Raw genomic sequence first — 16,767 nt, forward strand, 5'->3', positions numbered from 1 at the left:
GTACAGTTTATAGTAAAGGAAGGCATAGATTCATATTTATTTGTATATACATAAAATGCCTGTAGAAGGAAGGACTAAAAACTAGTAGTGATTATGGGGAGGGCAAGTAGGGGGCAAAAGGCCTAGACTGAGGATAGTTCTTCACAGCATACTGTGCCTTGATACCTTTTGAAGTTTTTTAACCATATGAAGATATTATTTATTCAAAAAATTAAACAAAATAACTTTTGAAGGCCAAATTCATGTATCTCCTCCTCCATGAACCTTCACGGATTACCTCATCCAAAATTAAGGTGCTTAGAATTGTTTCTTTATATTGCTGTCTATTCATTGAGACCTTCAAATATTGAGTTCTTTTGTAGTCAAAGACACCTTCTACGTAGTTCTCTGACACCACCAAGATCAGTGAGGATAGTGCCTTATAAAAAGTAGCTGTTCAAGGGAGAACTAATGAATAGAGATAGAAATCAGATTAGTGTTTACCTGGAGTGACTTGGATCTGGCATGAAGAGATTTTGTGGGTAATAGAAATGTCCTGCTACTTCTTTATTCTTTTGACAGTTACCCTACTATATACATTTGTCAAAACTTAAAATCAGTATATTTTATTGTGTGTAAATTATGCCCCAATGAAACTTATTTTTTGTTCGATATTTCTTAAAATAATTATCTTGTGCCTAATTTCATGTTACTTTATTCACTTTTCAATAGTTCTGAAACACAGATGACTTTGGGGCGGGATGGAAGTGAAGATTCATCTTGTAAGCCAATTTTTTCAACTCTTCCTGAAACCAACATTTTAAATGTTGTTAAGGTAGGGGAAAACTACTTTTTTATGTCTTTAGCACAGAACTAGAACCATTTAGTTTTGTGGTTGGAGGTTTTAAAACAAAATGACTAGTGTTTTACTAGAGGTTTACTAATATCCAATCTTTTAAATTGCTTGTAATAGTATTTGTATCAAATGTAGTTCTTGCTATTTTTTTTGTTTTGTTTTAATATTAGGAGTAAAAGAGAACTTTAGATTTACAGAATTAATACAGTTCTAGGAATACCTTTACCAAGAAGCTTTTAGAAACCAGTATTTTTTGGAACCAATAATTTTTTAGAATTAGGATGTTTGAAGAAAAAGTTATTACTTAGTGATTAAGAATTAATAACAGTGTTAAAACTTTTTAGTGGCTGAATCAAATCAGTGATACCGAACCATTTAAAAAATCTCAAAAGTGAAAATTGGAGAATAAAATACTTATCTTGTCACCTATTTCAACTATTAAATAAGTATTTATTTCTTGCCTTCTTTTTCCAGACATTTGATGTTTTTTACTTTTGCATTTTTTGTCAGAAAGTTTTTATAATTTAAACTCTCCAAGTGAAATTTATCTCCTTAAGTTGTTTTATCTCTGCGCTCTGTCACAGTTTCTCGGCTTGTGTACATCCATACATCCAGAAGGTTACCAAGATCGTGAAATAATGTTGTTGATTTTAATGTTGTTTAAAATGAGTTTGGAGAAACAGCTGAAACAGATTCCTCTAGTGGACTTTCAGAGCCTCCTGATAAATCTGATGAAAAATATTAGAGATTGGAACACAAAGGTAAACCATACTTAAAGCCTTTATATTGATTTTAGCATTGTTTTTTTATATACCATCACAGTTTGACTTTCATGGTGCATATGGAATTACTATTTTCTAGCCTGTTAAGATCTCTAACATATGAAAAATAAACTGAGGAAGGGAGTATCTTCGCTGGAACTGTATTTTGTTTTTTTAAGATTTTATTTATTTATTTGAGAGAGAGAACAGAAGCTGGAGAAGGGAGAAGCAGACTCCCTGCTGAGCAGGTTGCTGAACTCGGGGCTCCATCCCAGGACCCTGAGATTATGACCTGAGCCGCAGGCATGTGATTAACTGATCAGTTAATCGTCCAGGCACCCAAGGAACTGTATTATTTAAATTTATGGTAACTGAATCTTCTCTAAAACTGCAGCTATTCATTTTTTTTTAAGTGTTTATTGGGAATTTACTGTGGGCCCAGCATTAATGTGTTAGAAATAAGCCATGAAAAAGATAAATCCATTGCCTTTATGGCAGTTTTATGTTAGAGAGTTAAATAATAAAGTAAATGTAGATTATAATATCATGTCAAGTTGTAGTAAGGACCACAAATTAAAATAAAGCAAGACATGGGTGTAGAGAATAATAGCAAGGCAGGGATCCTCTGCTGTTTCAGATAAGGCAGTCAGGGAAGGCCCTTCTGAAGTGACCTTTAGGAAAGACCTACATGAAATGGTGAAGCAAAGTCACACAACAAAAATTTTAGTTGAATATCTATAGCCATATTAATGGTAAATGTGTATAATTTTTGTTAGGTTTTTAAGAATTCTATTTTTTAGAATCTTTTTTGGTGGAAGATTTCAAAAGTGCAAAAATAGACAAGTATGATGAACCCATAAGTACTTATCACCCAGCTTCAACAATTAACAGGACATAATCAACCTTGTCCCATCTGTTACCCTCATCCCATAGTTTCTTCCCCTACTCAGAGATTATTTTGAAGCAATTTTGTTAGACTTGAAATACTGAAATAGTTGAGGATCCCTAAAATGCAAGAAATCCCAGGTCAGAAACATGATCTTCTGCAGCTTTCATTATATACCTCTAGGGTATTTGTATTTAGGTCTATTTAGGAGCACCTGGGTGGCTCAGTTGATTAAGTGTCCAACTCTTAATTTCGACTCAGGTCATGATCTCAGGGCCCTGGAATGGAGCTCCCAGTTCTGCTCTGTACTCAGCGGGGAGTCTGCTTAAGGATTCTCTTCTCTCTCCCTCTGCACCTCCCTCCACTCAAACATGCTCCCTCTCTTTCTCTGTCTAAAACAATCAATCAATCTTAAATTAGATTTATTTAAATTTAGATTCTCCTGGAGAGGACTGTTTAGATGCAGGTATAGGTATGCCATAGCACAAAACATGAAAGCCAAGTGAGATTCTGATTAGTATATCTGTTCAGTCTCTTCCAAAGTTTATTTGTTTTTTAAGATTTTATTTATTTATTCATGAGAGACAGAGAGGCAGAGACACAGAGGCAGAAGGAGAAGCAAGCTCCGTGCAGGGAGCCTGACGCGGGACTCAATCCCACGATTCCCAGGATCACACCCTGGACCGAAGGCAGGTGCTAAACCGACGAGCCACCCAGGGATCCCCTCTTCCAAAGTTTAAAACTGATTCTGTGTACTGTATCTGTTTTAGCAGGTCCTAGACTCCATGCTTTTTCTGAAAATGAGGCTCATTTTATAATAATGCTTCCATAAGGGCAAGAAGGGATGGTGGATGATTTAGTTCCACTGACCTATTTGAAAAATCTTGCTTATTCTTTGTTTTCAGGTGCCTGAACTCTGTCTGGCCATAAATGAGCTGTCTAGTCATCCACACAACCTTCTGTGGTTGGTACAGCTGGTCCCTAACTGGACATCACGTGGAAGGTATAGAAAATTGAGAAATAAACATCAAGAAAAATTTATATTTACATTAATGAAATACTTTGGTCCTTTATTCTCTTTCATCATTCTTTGAATATTGGATCAGTCTTTTATTTCATAGTTGGCCATGGGGAAAGGCATTGTGACAGCCTGATTCTAATGCTTAGATCATTTCGTGATATCCTTGATTTTTAATTTTAGCTTATAACAATACAAATGGCACATATCATGAAAATGAATGAGTTAAAAAAAAGAAAATGAGTTTTTTTCTTTTTTTTTTTTTTTAAATTAAGGCCATTCCACTTTATTTATTTATTTTTTTTTTAAATTTTATTTTTATTTTATGATAGTCACAGTGAGAGAGAGGCAGAGACACAGGCAGAGGGAGAAGCAGGCTCCATGTACCGGGAGCCCGACATGGGATTCGATCCCGGGTCTCCAGGATCGCGCCCCGGGCCAAAGGCAGGTGCCAAACCGCTGCGCCACCCAGGGATCCCAGTTTTTTTTTTCTTTTTATTTTACTTTAGTAAACATAAATGTGAGCAATAAAATAGATTTTCTTTCAGTGAATCAGCAGGGCCAAAGATAAAGGCTCTTAATGATTTGCCTGAGTTTCAGACAATTCTAATACAAATATTTTACGTGAAAATCTTACAGTTCTATTAAAGTTTATATGTTCTTGTACTGCCGTCTCTTGAAATATTAGCTATGTTTCCATTTAGAAGGACTCCTTTGGGCTCATTTATTTGCATCTTTGCATCTCAAACAGTATTGATTAAAATGCATTCTAAATACTTTAAATTCTAATTCCAGGCAACTAAGACAGTGCCTCAGCCTAGTGATTATTTCAAAGCTTTTGGATGAGAAACATGAAGATATCCCTAATGCCAGTAATCTGCAGGTATAAATAATATTTTTGTTTTCTTTTCATAAATGGGAAAGATAGTGAGATATAAGGAAAAGTGATGGTTCTTAAGTCAAAAGTTCTGAGGTTAGATCTCAACTCTCAAGCATAATTATATAGTTCATATAAACTTTAAAATGGTACTTAACTATTGAGATCCATTACATGGACATGATATCATACCCAATACCATAAGGTTAATTGTGGACAATTAGATGAATCAATGTGTAAATACTAGTGGGAAAATCAAAATGTGATATATATGAGACTATTAGTTCACCTTATCAAGGTTAGCGATTTTATCATAAGATTAGAAGTTGCAGAACTATTATACATAATTGCATCTTGTACTTGTTTTTTTAAGTTTTTAAATTTTTTTTTTTATTTTTTAAAGATTTATTTATTTATTCATGAGAGACACAGAGAGAGGCAAAGGCAAAGAAAGACAAGAGAAGCAGGCTCCTCAAAGGGAGCCCAATGCGGGACTCGATTCCCCAACCCGGAATCATGCCCTGAGCCTAAGGCAGACACCCAGCTGCTGAGCTACCCAGGCATCCCCTTGTGCCTGTTTTAATATTAAATAATCCTTAAATTGTAGGGCTTAAACATGGTTGTCCTCTAGTACTCGTTCAGTAGTAAATATATCCTGTATATATGAATGGGTTTAAGTATGTCCAAAGGAAGCTCCACTGAGAGGTCCTGAAAGCTTTTTATAAACATTAATAGCACTGAGGGAGCTATGGGGGCTACACATGGTTGGAATTTTAAAACTCAACATCTAACCTGTTCTAGATGTGTTCTTGTATGAATTGCAATTCAATACAAATGCTCTTTTCTCTACTAGGTCCTAGGGATGAAAAAATAAATTAGAGACTCTGCTCTTGAAACCATAATCTAGGATGAAACAAAATAAACCAGCCATTTTAGTACAGTGTAGTAAGAATGATAGAAGTATGCACAGGGTGCTGTGAGACAGAGAGATTGCAAGGGACAGCTGGTTTCTTCATTAGCAGAGTTCAAGTAGATTTGATTCCAGATATATGGGGACTATTACTGAGCCACCAGGCAAATAGCTGTCAGTTCTTTCAGTGATACTTCCATCAAAAAAGAATTCTTTTCAGAATTCAGGGACTTCTACTCTTAGAGATTTAGCTTTGCTGACTTTAAAATAATTTCACAGAGAAAGCATTCTGTTTGGCCTCTATTGTAATGCCATTTGGTCTCCTCCTTGAGCCTTTTATCCTCAATTACAAATATCAAATCTTTTAATTTAAAATCCCTTCTAAGCAAATGAGAACTTTTAAGTAAAGGAGAATTGGATATCCCTGGACTATAAAGAAAGCTAAAGGGACAAAATTAGAGAAGGCAAAATGAACAGAGGACCACTGAAAAAAAGATTAAGAAAGAGCAACTGTTCAATTTCTCCTCTTCTGTTGATAGATATCAGTCCTACATCGCTATCTTGTACAAATGAAGCCTTCTGATTTGTTGAAGAAAATGGTCTTGAAGAAAAGGGCTGAACAGCCAAATGGCACTATTGATGATAGTCTTCATTTGGAACTTGAAAAGCAGGTATCTGGGGCTAGATCATCTCTCAAAAGAATACATATAACTGGTGCCAGTTTCCTAATGACAAGCTAATAGCATAGGCATTTCTGGATTTAGAGACTTAGGTACATTCTAGCAACACAATTATAAAGTGCATGATATTTTTTACTTACAGCTGTCATGAAATTCTTCAGTAACCCTGAGAGTTGAGAATTGAGGTCAAATGGTGGTTGTTGTTAATTTAATACTGGAAGTATTTTTTGGTACTCCTTTACTAGGGCAGTTGCAAGATGGCAAAGGGAATGCACTTGATTTAGAAATCAGGAAGCCTAGGTTAAATGCTTGGCTCTTCCTGACTTACCAGCTCAGTCAACTTAGCAAATTCTTAGTCCTTCCTGGGCAACTCTCCTAATGTGTAAAAAACTGGGATGGTATCTATGCTAGCTAATTCATGGGTGTTTTCTTTTATTTCTCTAACAGGCATATTACCTGACGTACATTCTTCTTCATTTAGTTGGTGAAGTTAGTTGTTCTCATTCTTTTTCTTCTGGACAACGGGTAGGTAGTTTTTAGCATTTTCTTGTTTTTAATAAGTGCCACTATTGATGGAACGAATGAACATTCTTTATATAGAAGAAAACTTTGTAAAAGTTAACTTTGGGTTTACTATAGAAATCCCAGTATACACTGGAAAAAGAGAAGTAATAGTAACTTTGCAACCATATCTTTGGCAAGAATTATTTATCTGCACAATAGTTCTGTTTATTGGAGTGTAATTTAACCATCATAACTTGACAGCAGTGTAATACCAGGGTCACCAAATGGACCAGCTCTTAGCTGGTGTCTTCCCATCTCTTCTCCCACTACACTTTTTTTTTTCTTTAGAAATAATATTTGGAAAAAAAAATTGACTTCAAAATTAAACTAATAGTAAGTCAGGCTACTTTACATATGCATTTCTTAATTATCTCCCCATGTCAAGATTTTCATTTTGAATTATTCTTTCCTTCCCATACTTCCATAATCCATACTTGTGGAGAAAGTTCTTATTTAAGTCATCATATTTCATACTGTAGGTATTCCAACCTGTTTTAAAACTTAATATTACCTCCTTAGGCATTGTGAAAAGGACATAAGACTGGTTCATGAGGGATCCCTGGGTGGCGCAGCGGTTTGGCGCCTGCCTTTGGCCCAGGGCGCGATCCTGGAGACCCAGGATCGAATCCCACATCGGGTTCCCGGTGCATGGAGCCTGCTTCTCCCTCTGCCTGTGTCTCTGCCTCTCTCTCTCTCTCTCTCTCCGTGACTATCATAAATAAATAAAAAATTAAAAAAAATTAAAAAAAAAGACTGGTTCATGAGGGATTTTCTTAGGTTTTATTGTTTTGCTTTTGGGTTTTTTTTGTTGTTGTTTTTTAAACAATGACAATCTTTTTTTTAAAATATTTTATTTATTTATTCATGAGAGACACACAGAGAGAGAGGCAGAGACACAGGCAGAGGGAGAAGCAGGCTCCATGCAGGGAGCCCGATATGGGACTCGATCCCGGGTCTCCAAGATAACGCCCTGGGCTGAAGACGGCGCTAAACCGCTGAGCCACCCAGGCTGCCCGTTGTTGTTGTTTTTTAAGGAGACAGTGTTACACTGGTTTCAGGTGTACAACATAGGGATTCGACAGGTTTATATGTTATGCTATGCTCACCACAAGAGTAACTACCATATGTCACCATGAAGCACTATTACAGTACCATTGACTATACTTCCTATGCTATACCCTTTTATCCCCATGACTACTTACTCATTCCATACCTGGAAATCTGTATCTCCCACTCCCCTTCAGCCATTTTGCATAGCCTCTCACTGTCCCCCACCCACCTACCCTCTGGGAACCATCAGTTTGTTCTCTGTATTTATAGGTCTGTTTCTGCTTTTTGTTTGTTTATTCACTTACTTTGTTTTTTAGGTTTCACATATAAGTGAAATCATATGGTATTTATTTTTCTCTGTCTTATTTCACTTTCACTTAACACTCTAGGTTCATCCATTTGTCTCATATGGCAAGATTTCATTTTTTTTTCTGGCTGTATTCTATTTTATATATATATACACACATATCTATTATATATATATGTATATATATGCACACATACATATGTGTGTACATACACACACATATATACCACATCTTAATCTATTCATTTGTCACTGGACACTTAAGTTGCTTCCATTCTCGGCTATTTTAAATAATACTGTAGTAAACATAGGGGTGCATGTATTTTTTCAAATTAGTGCTTTTGTTTTCTTTGGGTAAATATCCAGTAATAGAATGACTGAGCCTTTTGGTATTTCTGTTTAAATTTTTGAGGAACCTCCATGCTGCTTTCCATGGTGATCACACCAGTTCACATTCCCACCAGTAGTTACATGGGGGTTCCTTTTTCTCCATCTTTGCCAACACTTGCTATTTCTTGTCTTTTGATTCTAGCCATCCTGTAAGTGTAAGGTGATGTGGCCCATTGTCTCATTTCAAGGATCAATTTGCAACAATTTGAAATGCCATCTTTATTACATGTTCAATTCCCAGTTCTTTTTCTGGACTCTTTTCCATCAATCTATTTGCTCTTCCTGATCCAAGACAACAGTTTTAATTAACTTTATTTTTACATAGTGTATTTGATATCTGATATAGATCTGTTCACTTATTTTCAAAATATTTTAAAATATTTTCCAGCATTTTCTGTTTAAGATGATACTTGTTTTTTCTGCAAGTGAGTTTTATTATTTATATATTTTTTAAAAGATTAATTATTTATTTATTCATGAGAGACACACAGAGAGAGAGAGAGAGGCAGAGACACAGGCAGAGGGAGAAGCAAGCTCCATACAGGGAGCCTGATGTGGGGACTTGATCCCGATCCCGGTTCTCCAGGACCACACCCTGGGCTGAAGGGGCACTGAAACGCTGAACCACCCGGGCTGCCCTGCAAGTGAGTTTTAGGATCAGTTTGTCTGGGGCGCCTGGGTGGCTCAGTCAGTTAAGCTTCTGACTCTTGATCTCAGCTCAGGTCTTGATCTCAGGGTCATGACTTCAAGCCCTTCCTTGGGCCCATGCTGGGTGTGGAGCCTACTTAAAAAAAAAAAAATTAAAAAAAGAATCGATTTCTGCCTCCACCCCCCTAAAAAATGTTGTTGCAATTCTTATGCATTCATAGATCATTTTGGGATGTTTCTCCATGTCTTCTATATCCTTGAGTAAACTTTGATTTGATTTGATTTTTTTAACTTTATTTTTAACTATATTTATTTTTCTTTCACTTTTTTTTTTTTTTTTTTTAAGAGTTTATTCATTTGAAAGAGAGAGGTATGCCTGGGTGGCTCAGCGGTTGAACTTCTGCCTTTGGCTCAGGGCATGATCCCAGGATTCGGGACCGAGTCCCATATCAGGCTCCCTGCAAGGATCCTGCTTCTCTCTCTGGCTGTGTCTCTGCCTCTCTCTCCCTGTGTATCTCTCATGAATAAATAAATAAAATATTTTTTAAAAAAAAGAGAGCAGTGGGGAAGGACAGAAGCAGAGGGAAAAAGCAGACTTCCCACTGAGCAGGGAGCCCAACACAGGGCTTGATTCCAGAACCCTGGGATGAGGACCTGAGCCAAAGGCAGACACCCAACTGATTGAGCCACTCAGGCACCCCTGTATACAGATGGCAAAAAGATACATGAAAAGATGTTTAATACCACTAATAATCAAGGAAATTAAAATCAAAACCACAATGAGATATCTTTTTGCCATCTGTATATCTTCTTTGGAAAAATATCTGTTTAGGTCTTCTGCCCATTTTTTTATTGTAGGGTTTTGTTTGTTTGTTTTTTGGTGTTCTTTATATATTTTGGACATTAACCCCTTATCAGATATATCATTTGCAGATATCTTCTCCCATTCAGTAGTTGCCTTTTCATTTTGTTGATGGTTTCCTTCTCTGTGTAGTAGTCTGATTATTTTTATAAACACCATTGTACATAGAATTTTGTTTGCTCTCCTCTTTTTGTTGTTGTTGTTTATTTATTTAAGTAACTTCTGTACCCAACATGGGACTTGAATTCACAACCCCGAGATCAAGTCACATGCTCCCCTGACTGAGCCTGCCACCTCCCCCTAAAACTGCTCTCCTGATTGGAACCTAATGTAGTCATCTATCTGTTTTACTCTTAAGTGGTCTTCACATTCTTTTAAATTTTTTTCTTTTTTTTTTTTTGGTTAAAGCAATGATTATTGTTTAAAAATTCAATTATTATAGGGGCACCTGGGTGGCTCAGTGGTTGAGCATCTGCCTTTGGCTCAGGCCTTGATCCTGGGGTCCTGGGATCAAGTCCCACATCAGGCTCCTTGCAGGGAACCTGCTTCTCCCTTTATCTATGTCTCTGCCTCTCTCTATATATCTCTTATGAGTAAAAATATAAAATCTTAAAAAAAAAGTTAAAAAAGGGATGCCTGGGTGGCTCAGTGCTTGAGTACCTGCCTTCAGCCCAGGGCATGATCCTGGAGTCCTGGGATTGAGTCCCACATCGGGCTCCCTACATGGATCCTGCTTCTCTCTCTGCCTATGTCTCTTCTTCTCTCTTTCTCTCTCTGTCTCTCATGAATAAACAAATAAAATCTTTAAAAAAAAAAGTAAAAAAAATTTCAATTATTATAAAACTATATAAAGTAGAAAGTTAAAAGACTCCCATGCCCTCCTATAAATTTCTCCATAATTTATGTATATACTAACTTATTACCTTAATGAAAATGGAGTCATTCTATTCATATTATTTGCAACTTATCTTTTTTATTGCCGTAAGATATTAACACTTCTAATAACTATAGTATTTCAAAATCTTTACCTATGAACATTGTATTATGCTCTTTGTAATTATACACAGACTAACTTGAACATGCTATTTGCATGTCTACCAACCTATATAAGCATTTCTGTAGAAAACTAGAATTGGAATTGCTAGATCAAAGGTTGTAAATTTTTCAAGTTTAAATTATTGTAAAATAGGGATCCCTGGGTGGCGCAGTGGTTTGGCGCCTGCCTTTGGCCCAGGGCGCGATCCTGGAGACCCGGGATCGAGTCCCACGTCGGGCTCCCGGTGCATGGAGCCTGCTTCTCCCTCTGCCTGTGTCTCTGCCTCTCTCTCTCTCTCACTGTGTGCCTATCATAAATAAATAAAATTTAAAAAAATAAAAAATAAAATAAAAACCTTTAAAAAAAAAAAAATAAATAAATTATTGTAAAAATAATGGTTATCACGTTTCCCTTCAAAAAAGTGTCCGTTTAGGGATCCCTGGGTGGCGCAGCGGTTTGGCGCCTGCCTTTGGCCCAGGGCGCGATCCTGGAGACCTGGGATCGAATCCCACGTCGGGCTCCCGGTGCATGGAGCCTGCTTCTCCCTCTGCCTGTGTCTCTGCCCCTCTCTCTCAATCTGTGACTATCATAAATAAATAAAAATTAAAAAAAAAAAAAAAAGTGTCCGTTTATATTCTCACCTTAGTATATTCAACCTTACTATACTGTATGTATGACAGTGAATGTTTTGCACAATACACATCTAAAACTTAAGACACTTAATTTCTCAAGAAACTATTTTTAAGGGATCCCTGGGTGGCTCGGTGGTTTGATGCTTGCTTTCGGCCCAGGGCGTGATCCTGGAGTCCCGGGATCGAATCCTGCATCAGGCGCCCTGTGTGGAGCCTGCTTCTCCCTCTGCCTCTCTCTCTGTGTCTCTCATGAATAAATAAATAAAATCTTTATTAAAGGGCAGCCCAGGTGGCTCAGCGGTTTAGTGCCGCCTTCAGCCCAGGGCGTGATCCTGGAGACCCAGGATCAAGTCCCACATCGGCCTCCCTGCATGGAGCCTGCTTCTTCCTCTGCCTGCGTCTCTGCCTCTCTCTCTCTCTGTGTGTCTCTCATGAATAAATAAATAAAATCTTTTTTAAAAAAATCTTTATTAAAAAAAAACTTTTTTTTTTTTTTTTTATTTATGATAGTCACAGAGAGAGAGAGAGAGAGAGAGAGAGAGGCGCAGAGACACAGGCAGAGGGAGAAGCAGGCTCCATGCACCGGGAACCCGATGTGGGATTCGATCCCGGGTCTCCAGGATCGCGCCCTGGGCCAAAGGCAGGCGCCAAACCGCTGCGCCACCCAGGGATCCCCCCCCAAAAAAAAACTTTTTAAACCTTGTTTTGTTCATAGAGAAAAAGTAAGCTGTTACTTGAATATTCCGTTAAGAGAATATGTTAAAAAAGAAGGAGGAGCACCTGAGTGGCTCAGTCAGCTAAGCTTCTGCCTTTGACTCAGTCATGATCCTAGAGTCCTTGGGATTAAGCCCCTTGTTAGGCTCCCTGCTCAACAGGGAGTCTGCTTCTACCTCCCTCTGTCCTTCCCTATCCCCCTGCTTATGTTCTCTTTCTCTCTGAAATAAATAAATAAAATCTTAAAAAGGACTCTTTAAATTTCTGAGCATAAATCACAGTCAGAATTCACATTTTCATAATGTAGCTTAATATATAACGAAACAACTCTCATGTTTGTATATATTTTTATGTTAATTAGCAGGAAACCTTAATAGTCTTACTGTTGCGGCAGTTACTGTTTTCACTAATAGGACTACTATTACGTTATGGTTAATATCAGAAATCACTAACTAGAGAAAGAGATTTTTATTTATTTTTTTTTTTAAATATTTTTTATTTATTTATTTTTATTTATTTATGACAATCACACAGATAGAGAGAGAGAGGCAGAGACACAGGCAGAGGGAGAAGCAGGCTCCATGCACCGGGAGCCTGACGTGGGATTCGATCCCGGGTCTCCAGGATCGCGCCCTGGGCCAAAGGCAGGCGCTAAACCGCTGCGCCACCCAGGGATCCCGAGAAAGAGATTTTTAAATGATTGTTAGTTGTTCTAGCAACATCATCTCCTCTGTTAATTTGTAATGCTTCAGAGTTGTTTTCATCCCTCATGTTTGTTTTGCACAGAAACACTTCGTGCATCTCTGTGGGGCTTTGGAAAAGCACGTTAAGTGTGATATTAGGGAAGATGCTAGACTATTCTATAGAACTAAGGTAAGTGTGTTTTTTATAAGAATTGTTAGGTTTTGCTGTTGTTGTTTGGCCATTAATTAATGGAAGTTAATATTTGAGAAAGAGAAGCATATAAGCCTCTCTTTAAAAGAAAATATAAGATGAGAAATATGACTTTTTCCTTTAATAACAAATCAACTTCTAGTAAATACTTCTAGCTAGATTAAAAGTGAAAGTAGGGATGCCTCAAAAAAAAGAAAGAAAGTAGGGATGCTTGGGTGGCCCAGTGGTTGAGCGTCTGCCTTTGGCTCAGTGTGACCCTGGAATCCTAAGATTGAGTCCCACATTGGGCTCCCCACAGGGAGCCTGCTTCTCCCTTGGCCTGTGTCTCTGCCTCTCTCTCTGTATCTCTCATGAATAAATAATTAAAACATTAAGAATAAAATAAAATAAAAATAAAAGGAGAGGCGCCTGGCTGGCTCAGTCAGTAGAGCATGTGACTCTTCATCTTGGGTTCATGAATTCGAGTCCCACATTGGGTGAAGAGATTACTTTAAAAAAAAAAAAAAGTGAAAGAATATATATACAGTGGAATATTACTCAGCCATCAGAAAGAATGAATATCTACATCTACCATTTACATTGATGTGGATGGAACTAGAGGGTATTATGCTGATTGAAATAAGTCAATCAGAGAAAGACAATTATATGGTTTCACTCATAGGTGGAATATAAGAAACAGTAAAAGGGACCATAAGGGAAAGGAGGGAAACTGAGTGGGGAAAAATTAGAGAGGAAGACAAACCATGAGAGTCTCCTAATGCTGAGAAACAAACAGGGTTGCCGAAGGGGAGGTGGGTAACTGGCTAATAGGCATTAAGGAGGGCACATGATGAGATGCACTGAGTGTTATACTATATGTTGGCAAATTGAATTTAAATAAAAATAAATAAAAAATAATAAAACACTTTCCTAAAGTCAAAAAAGTGAAAGAGAAAAAAAATCTCAAGACAAATACATTTTTCATTTTACTATACTCTCTACTCTAAAACTCCTGACACCTGAAGAGAAAATTCTTCCAGTACTAATAAAACTTAGTTTCTTTTTTCATGGTACAAAATTAAGATTTTTAGGCTTAAGTTAGTTTCGAGGATTAAAAGCATTGTTTAATTAAATATATGTTTTAAAAGTGGTTATAACATTTTGTGATGGTTGAAAACTTGTTTTGTTCATAGAGAAGAAATAAGTTACCTGTTATTCTTTGAATATCCTAATTAGAGAATGCATGAAAGAAGGTTTCTGAGTTCTGCATCACCCAGTCTGAGCTCTATGATAGAAATAATTTAGCAGTAAGTTTACTAAGCCTTTTTTTTTTAAAGTTTAGTGTATTCAAAGACCATAGAAAAGCTGAATAGGAGTATGGAGTTAGGAAAGCAACTTTAGTATTAATAAAATGATTTTTAACCTTTTATCCTAAAACAAACTAAACACTTTTTTAAAAAACCTTTTCTTTTAAGGATTTTTTTTTTGATTTTTTAATTCTAAATCATCTTTGAGCATTTGTAGTGTAGAGCTGATTCTTTTTTGGCATTGTGTTTGGATAAATCATTAAATGAAGTTTCAGCTTTGTAACTTTATATCTTACATTAATTAACTGTAAAGGTTAGTCGTTTCAACAGTGCCCATTTGGATTTAGTATGTGTATATATTTTAGTAGATTTAAGTTAAATACAAAGATGAGCAACTAATGAAGTTGTATCAGATTGCAGATTTTCAGAAAAATGTAGGGGATAGCTCTTTGCCTTAGAGTGGAAACCAGTTTCAGAGAAGCACATTCTTTTGAACATTGACTAGAGTTACTGGCCCGTAGAACTTGGTGGTAGTGGCTACTGCTGACAGACATGCTAAAAGGGGACCACCCAAGGTTTTTGTTTCTTAAAGCTAAGGGCCGGCATAGATTGGTGCCAGAGCTCATCTTACTTAGAGTGTAGAGAGACACAGAGGTCTATGAAAATTGCGTTGGGGATGGTCTGCTGAGGAGTTTCCTCTTCACAACCTGTAATTGAAAAAGATGGTGATTATTTTAGAGAAACTGAATCGGCTGAACTCTAAATGGAGAAAAAAGTAGACCTTTTAATTTACTTTATAACTTTAAAGCAGCTATAAAATTCCTGACTGACATTTTTCTGAAGCAGTTATGTTTAAGAGCTAATTGAGCATCTCTAGAGTGGTAGGAAATTTTGAGTTTCAGGCAGAGACTCACTAAGCCTTCAAATGTAGGAATATACCTATTATTTAAAGACAATTCATAGTACTTTGCAGAAACCTAGAGAGGCAGAAGAGTGAATCTTGGATCTTCTGATAGTGTGGAAAGGAACAAATGACAACTATTTTTGTGGCCTTGAGTCTTTCAAACAGAAATTGGAAAGACAATGAACAGCTAAAGCCTTAGGCCGAATACAAAACCCACACTTCAGCTTCTCTACGTGGGTGTTCAAAAGCCAACAAGTTAAAAATATAAGTGTCTTGAAGGTAGGGAAGGAATATGTTTTTTCTGGATGATCTTTAGTAACAAATGGGAAAATAGAGTCCTAAGCATTCAGTAATTTAGATAATGGTGATGGATAAATGTCTTATATTAATCACTGGTTTGAAAGTCTCTCCAGAAGATGAGTATTTTCTCTTTCTTGACAAAAATTAAGTTGAATTGTTGAGTGTGGGCCTGTCACAACTACCAGATCTTTTATATCAAGCATTAAATTGATTTTAGTTAAGGATGTTTTGATCTGATCCCTTTCCCCTTTTTGATATTTTTAAGGTAAAAGACTTGGTTGCCAGGATACATGGAAAATGGCAGGAAATAATCCAGAACTGTCGGCCTACTCAGGTGTCATTTTATTAAACAGTTTTATTTATTCTTAGTAGTATTGCTAAATGGTATTTCTTTATACTGTTTGAAAAAAATATGCAGAGCACTTGCATCTCCATGTCTTAAGATAAACTGAAAATTCCAGTATAATTGTGTATGTTTTTTCATTTTGGTTTGCTTTATTATTACTTATTTCCAAAGATGTTGAGCCCGTTTTAAAATGTCACATTGCATCAAATGTAGGTTATTTCATGAGGAGCATTTTTCTAAACGGCTTTATTGAAATAAAATTGACATATCATATTTCACTCATTTAACATGATTTTTAGTATATGCACAGAGTTGTGCAGCCATCACCATCAAATGTTTTAATGTATTTTAAAACACTTTGTCACTCCAAAAAGAAATCCCAGAACCCATTAGCAGCCACTGCCCATTCCCCAACCACCTGCATTTCTATCCCCACTCCCTCCAAGCCTATAGGTAACCACTATTCTTTGTGTCTGTATAGATTTGCCTATATAAGTGATACACCGTGATACACTGTGTGGTCTTTTATGACTGGCTTCTTTCACATAATGTTAGGTGAATCCATGTTGTAGCATGTATGTCATTTCTATTGCCAAATAATATTCCATTGTATGAATATATCTTATTTGATTTATCCACTTATTAGATGGACATTTGAGTAGGCTTCTCCTTCCTGGCTGTCCAAATAATGCTTTCATGAACAGCTCTGCATAGGTTTTAGTGTGAACATATGTTTTCAAATGAAAATATTTTGGGTATATGCCTGGGAGTGGAATTGCTGGGTCATGTGGTAATTAAATGTTTTGAGGAATTGGTCAGACTCTTTTCCAAAAGGCTGCAGTGCTTTATACTCCCACCAGAATGTAT

At 36.7% G+C, this 16,767-nt stretch overlaps 1 protein-coding gene across 5 annotated transcripts in view; it reads left to right on the plus strand.

Moving 5' to 3' along the window:
- SLF2 (SMC5-SMC6 complex localization factor 2) overlaps positions 1 to 16,767 on the plus strand; it is a 57,863-nt gene that overhangs the window by 28,471 nt on the left and 12,625 nt on the right. For 4 of the 5 annotated variants that reach the window (XR_008661235.1, XM_055300622.1, XM_055300626.1 and 1 more), the window contains 8 exons: positions 712 to 814; positions 1,420 to 1,596; positions 3,388 to 3,485; positions 4,296 to 4,383; positions 5,827 to 5,958; positions 6,415 to 6,492; positions 12,957 to 13,043; positions 15,820 to 15,888. Coding sequence is in view for 4 of the 5 variants with exons in the window: in XM_055300622.1 (XP_055156597.1) it covers positions 712 to 814; positions 1,420 to 1,596; positions 3,388 to 3,485; positions 4,296 to 4,383; positions 5,827 to 5,958; positions 6,415 to 6,492; positions 12,957 to 13,043; positions 15,820 to 15,888 (832 nt within the window). In the remaining variant the exon portion in view is untranslated. The remainder of the gene's footprint in view (positions 1 to 711; positions 815 to 1,419; positions 1,597 to 3,387; positions 3,486 to 4,295; positions 4,384 to 5,826; positions 5,959 to 6,414; positions 6,493 to 12,956; positions 13,044 to 15,819; positions 15,889 to 16,767) is intronic. The other variant, XM_055300624.1, reaches the window with a different exon arrangement.

Source organism: Nyctereutes procyonoides, unplaced genomic scaffold (genome assembly GCF_905146905.1).
Source record: "Nyctereutes procyonoides isolate TBG_1078 unplaced genomic scaffold, NYPRO_anot_genome, whole genome shotgun sequence".
Taxonomy (NCBI): Eukaryota; Metazoa; Chordata; class Mammalia; order Carnivora; family Canidae; genus Nyctereutes; species Nyctereutes procyonoides.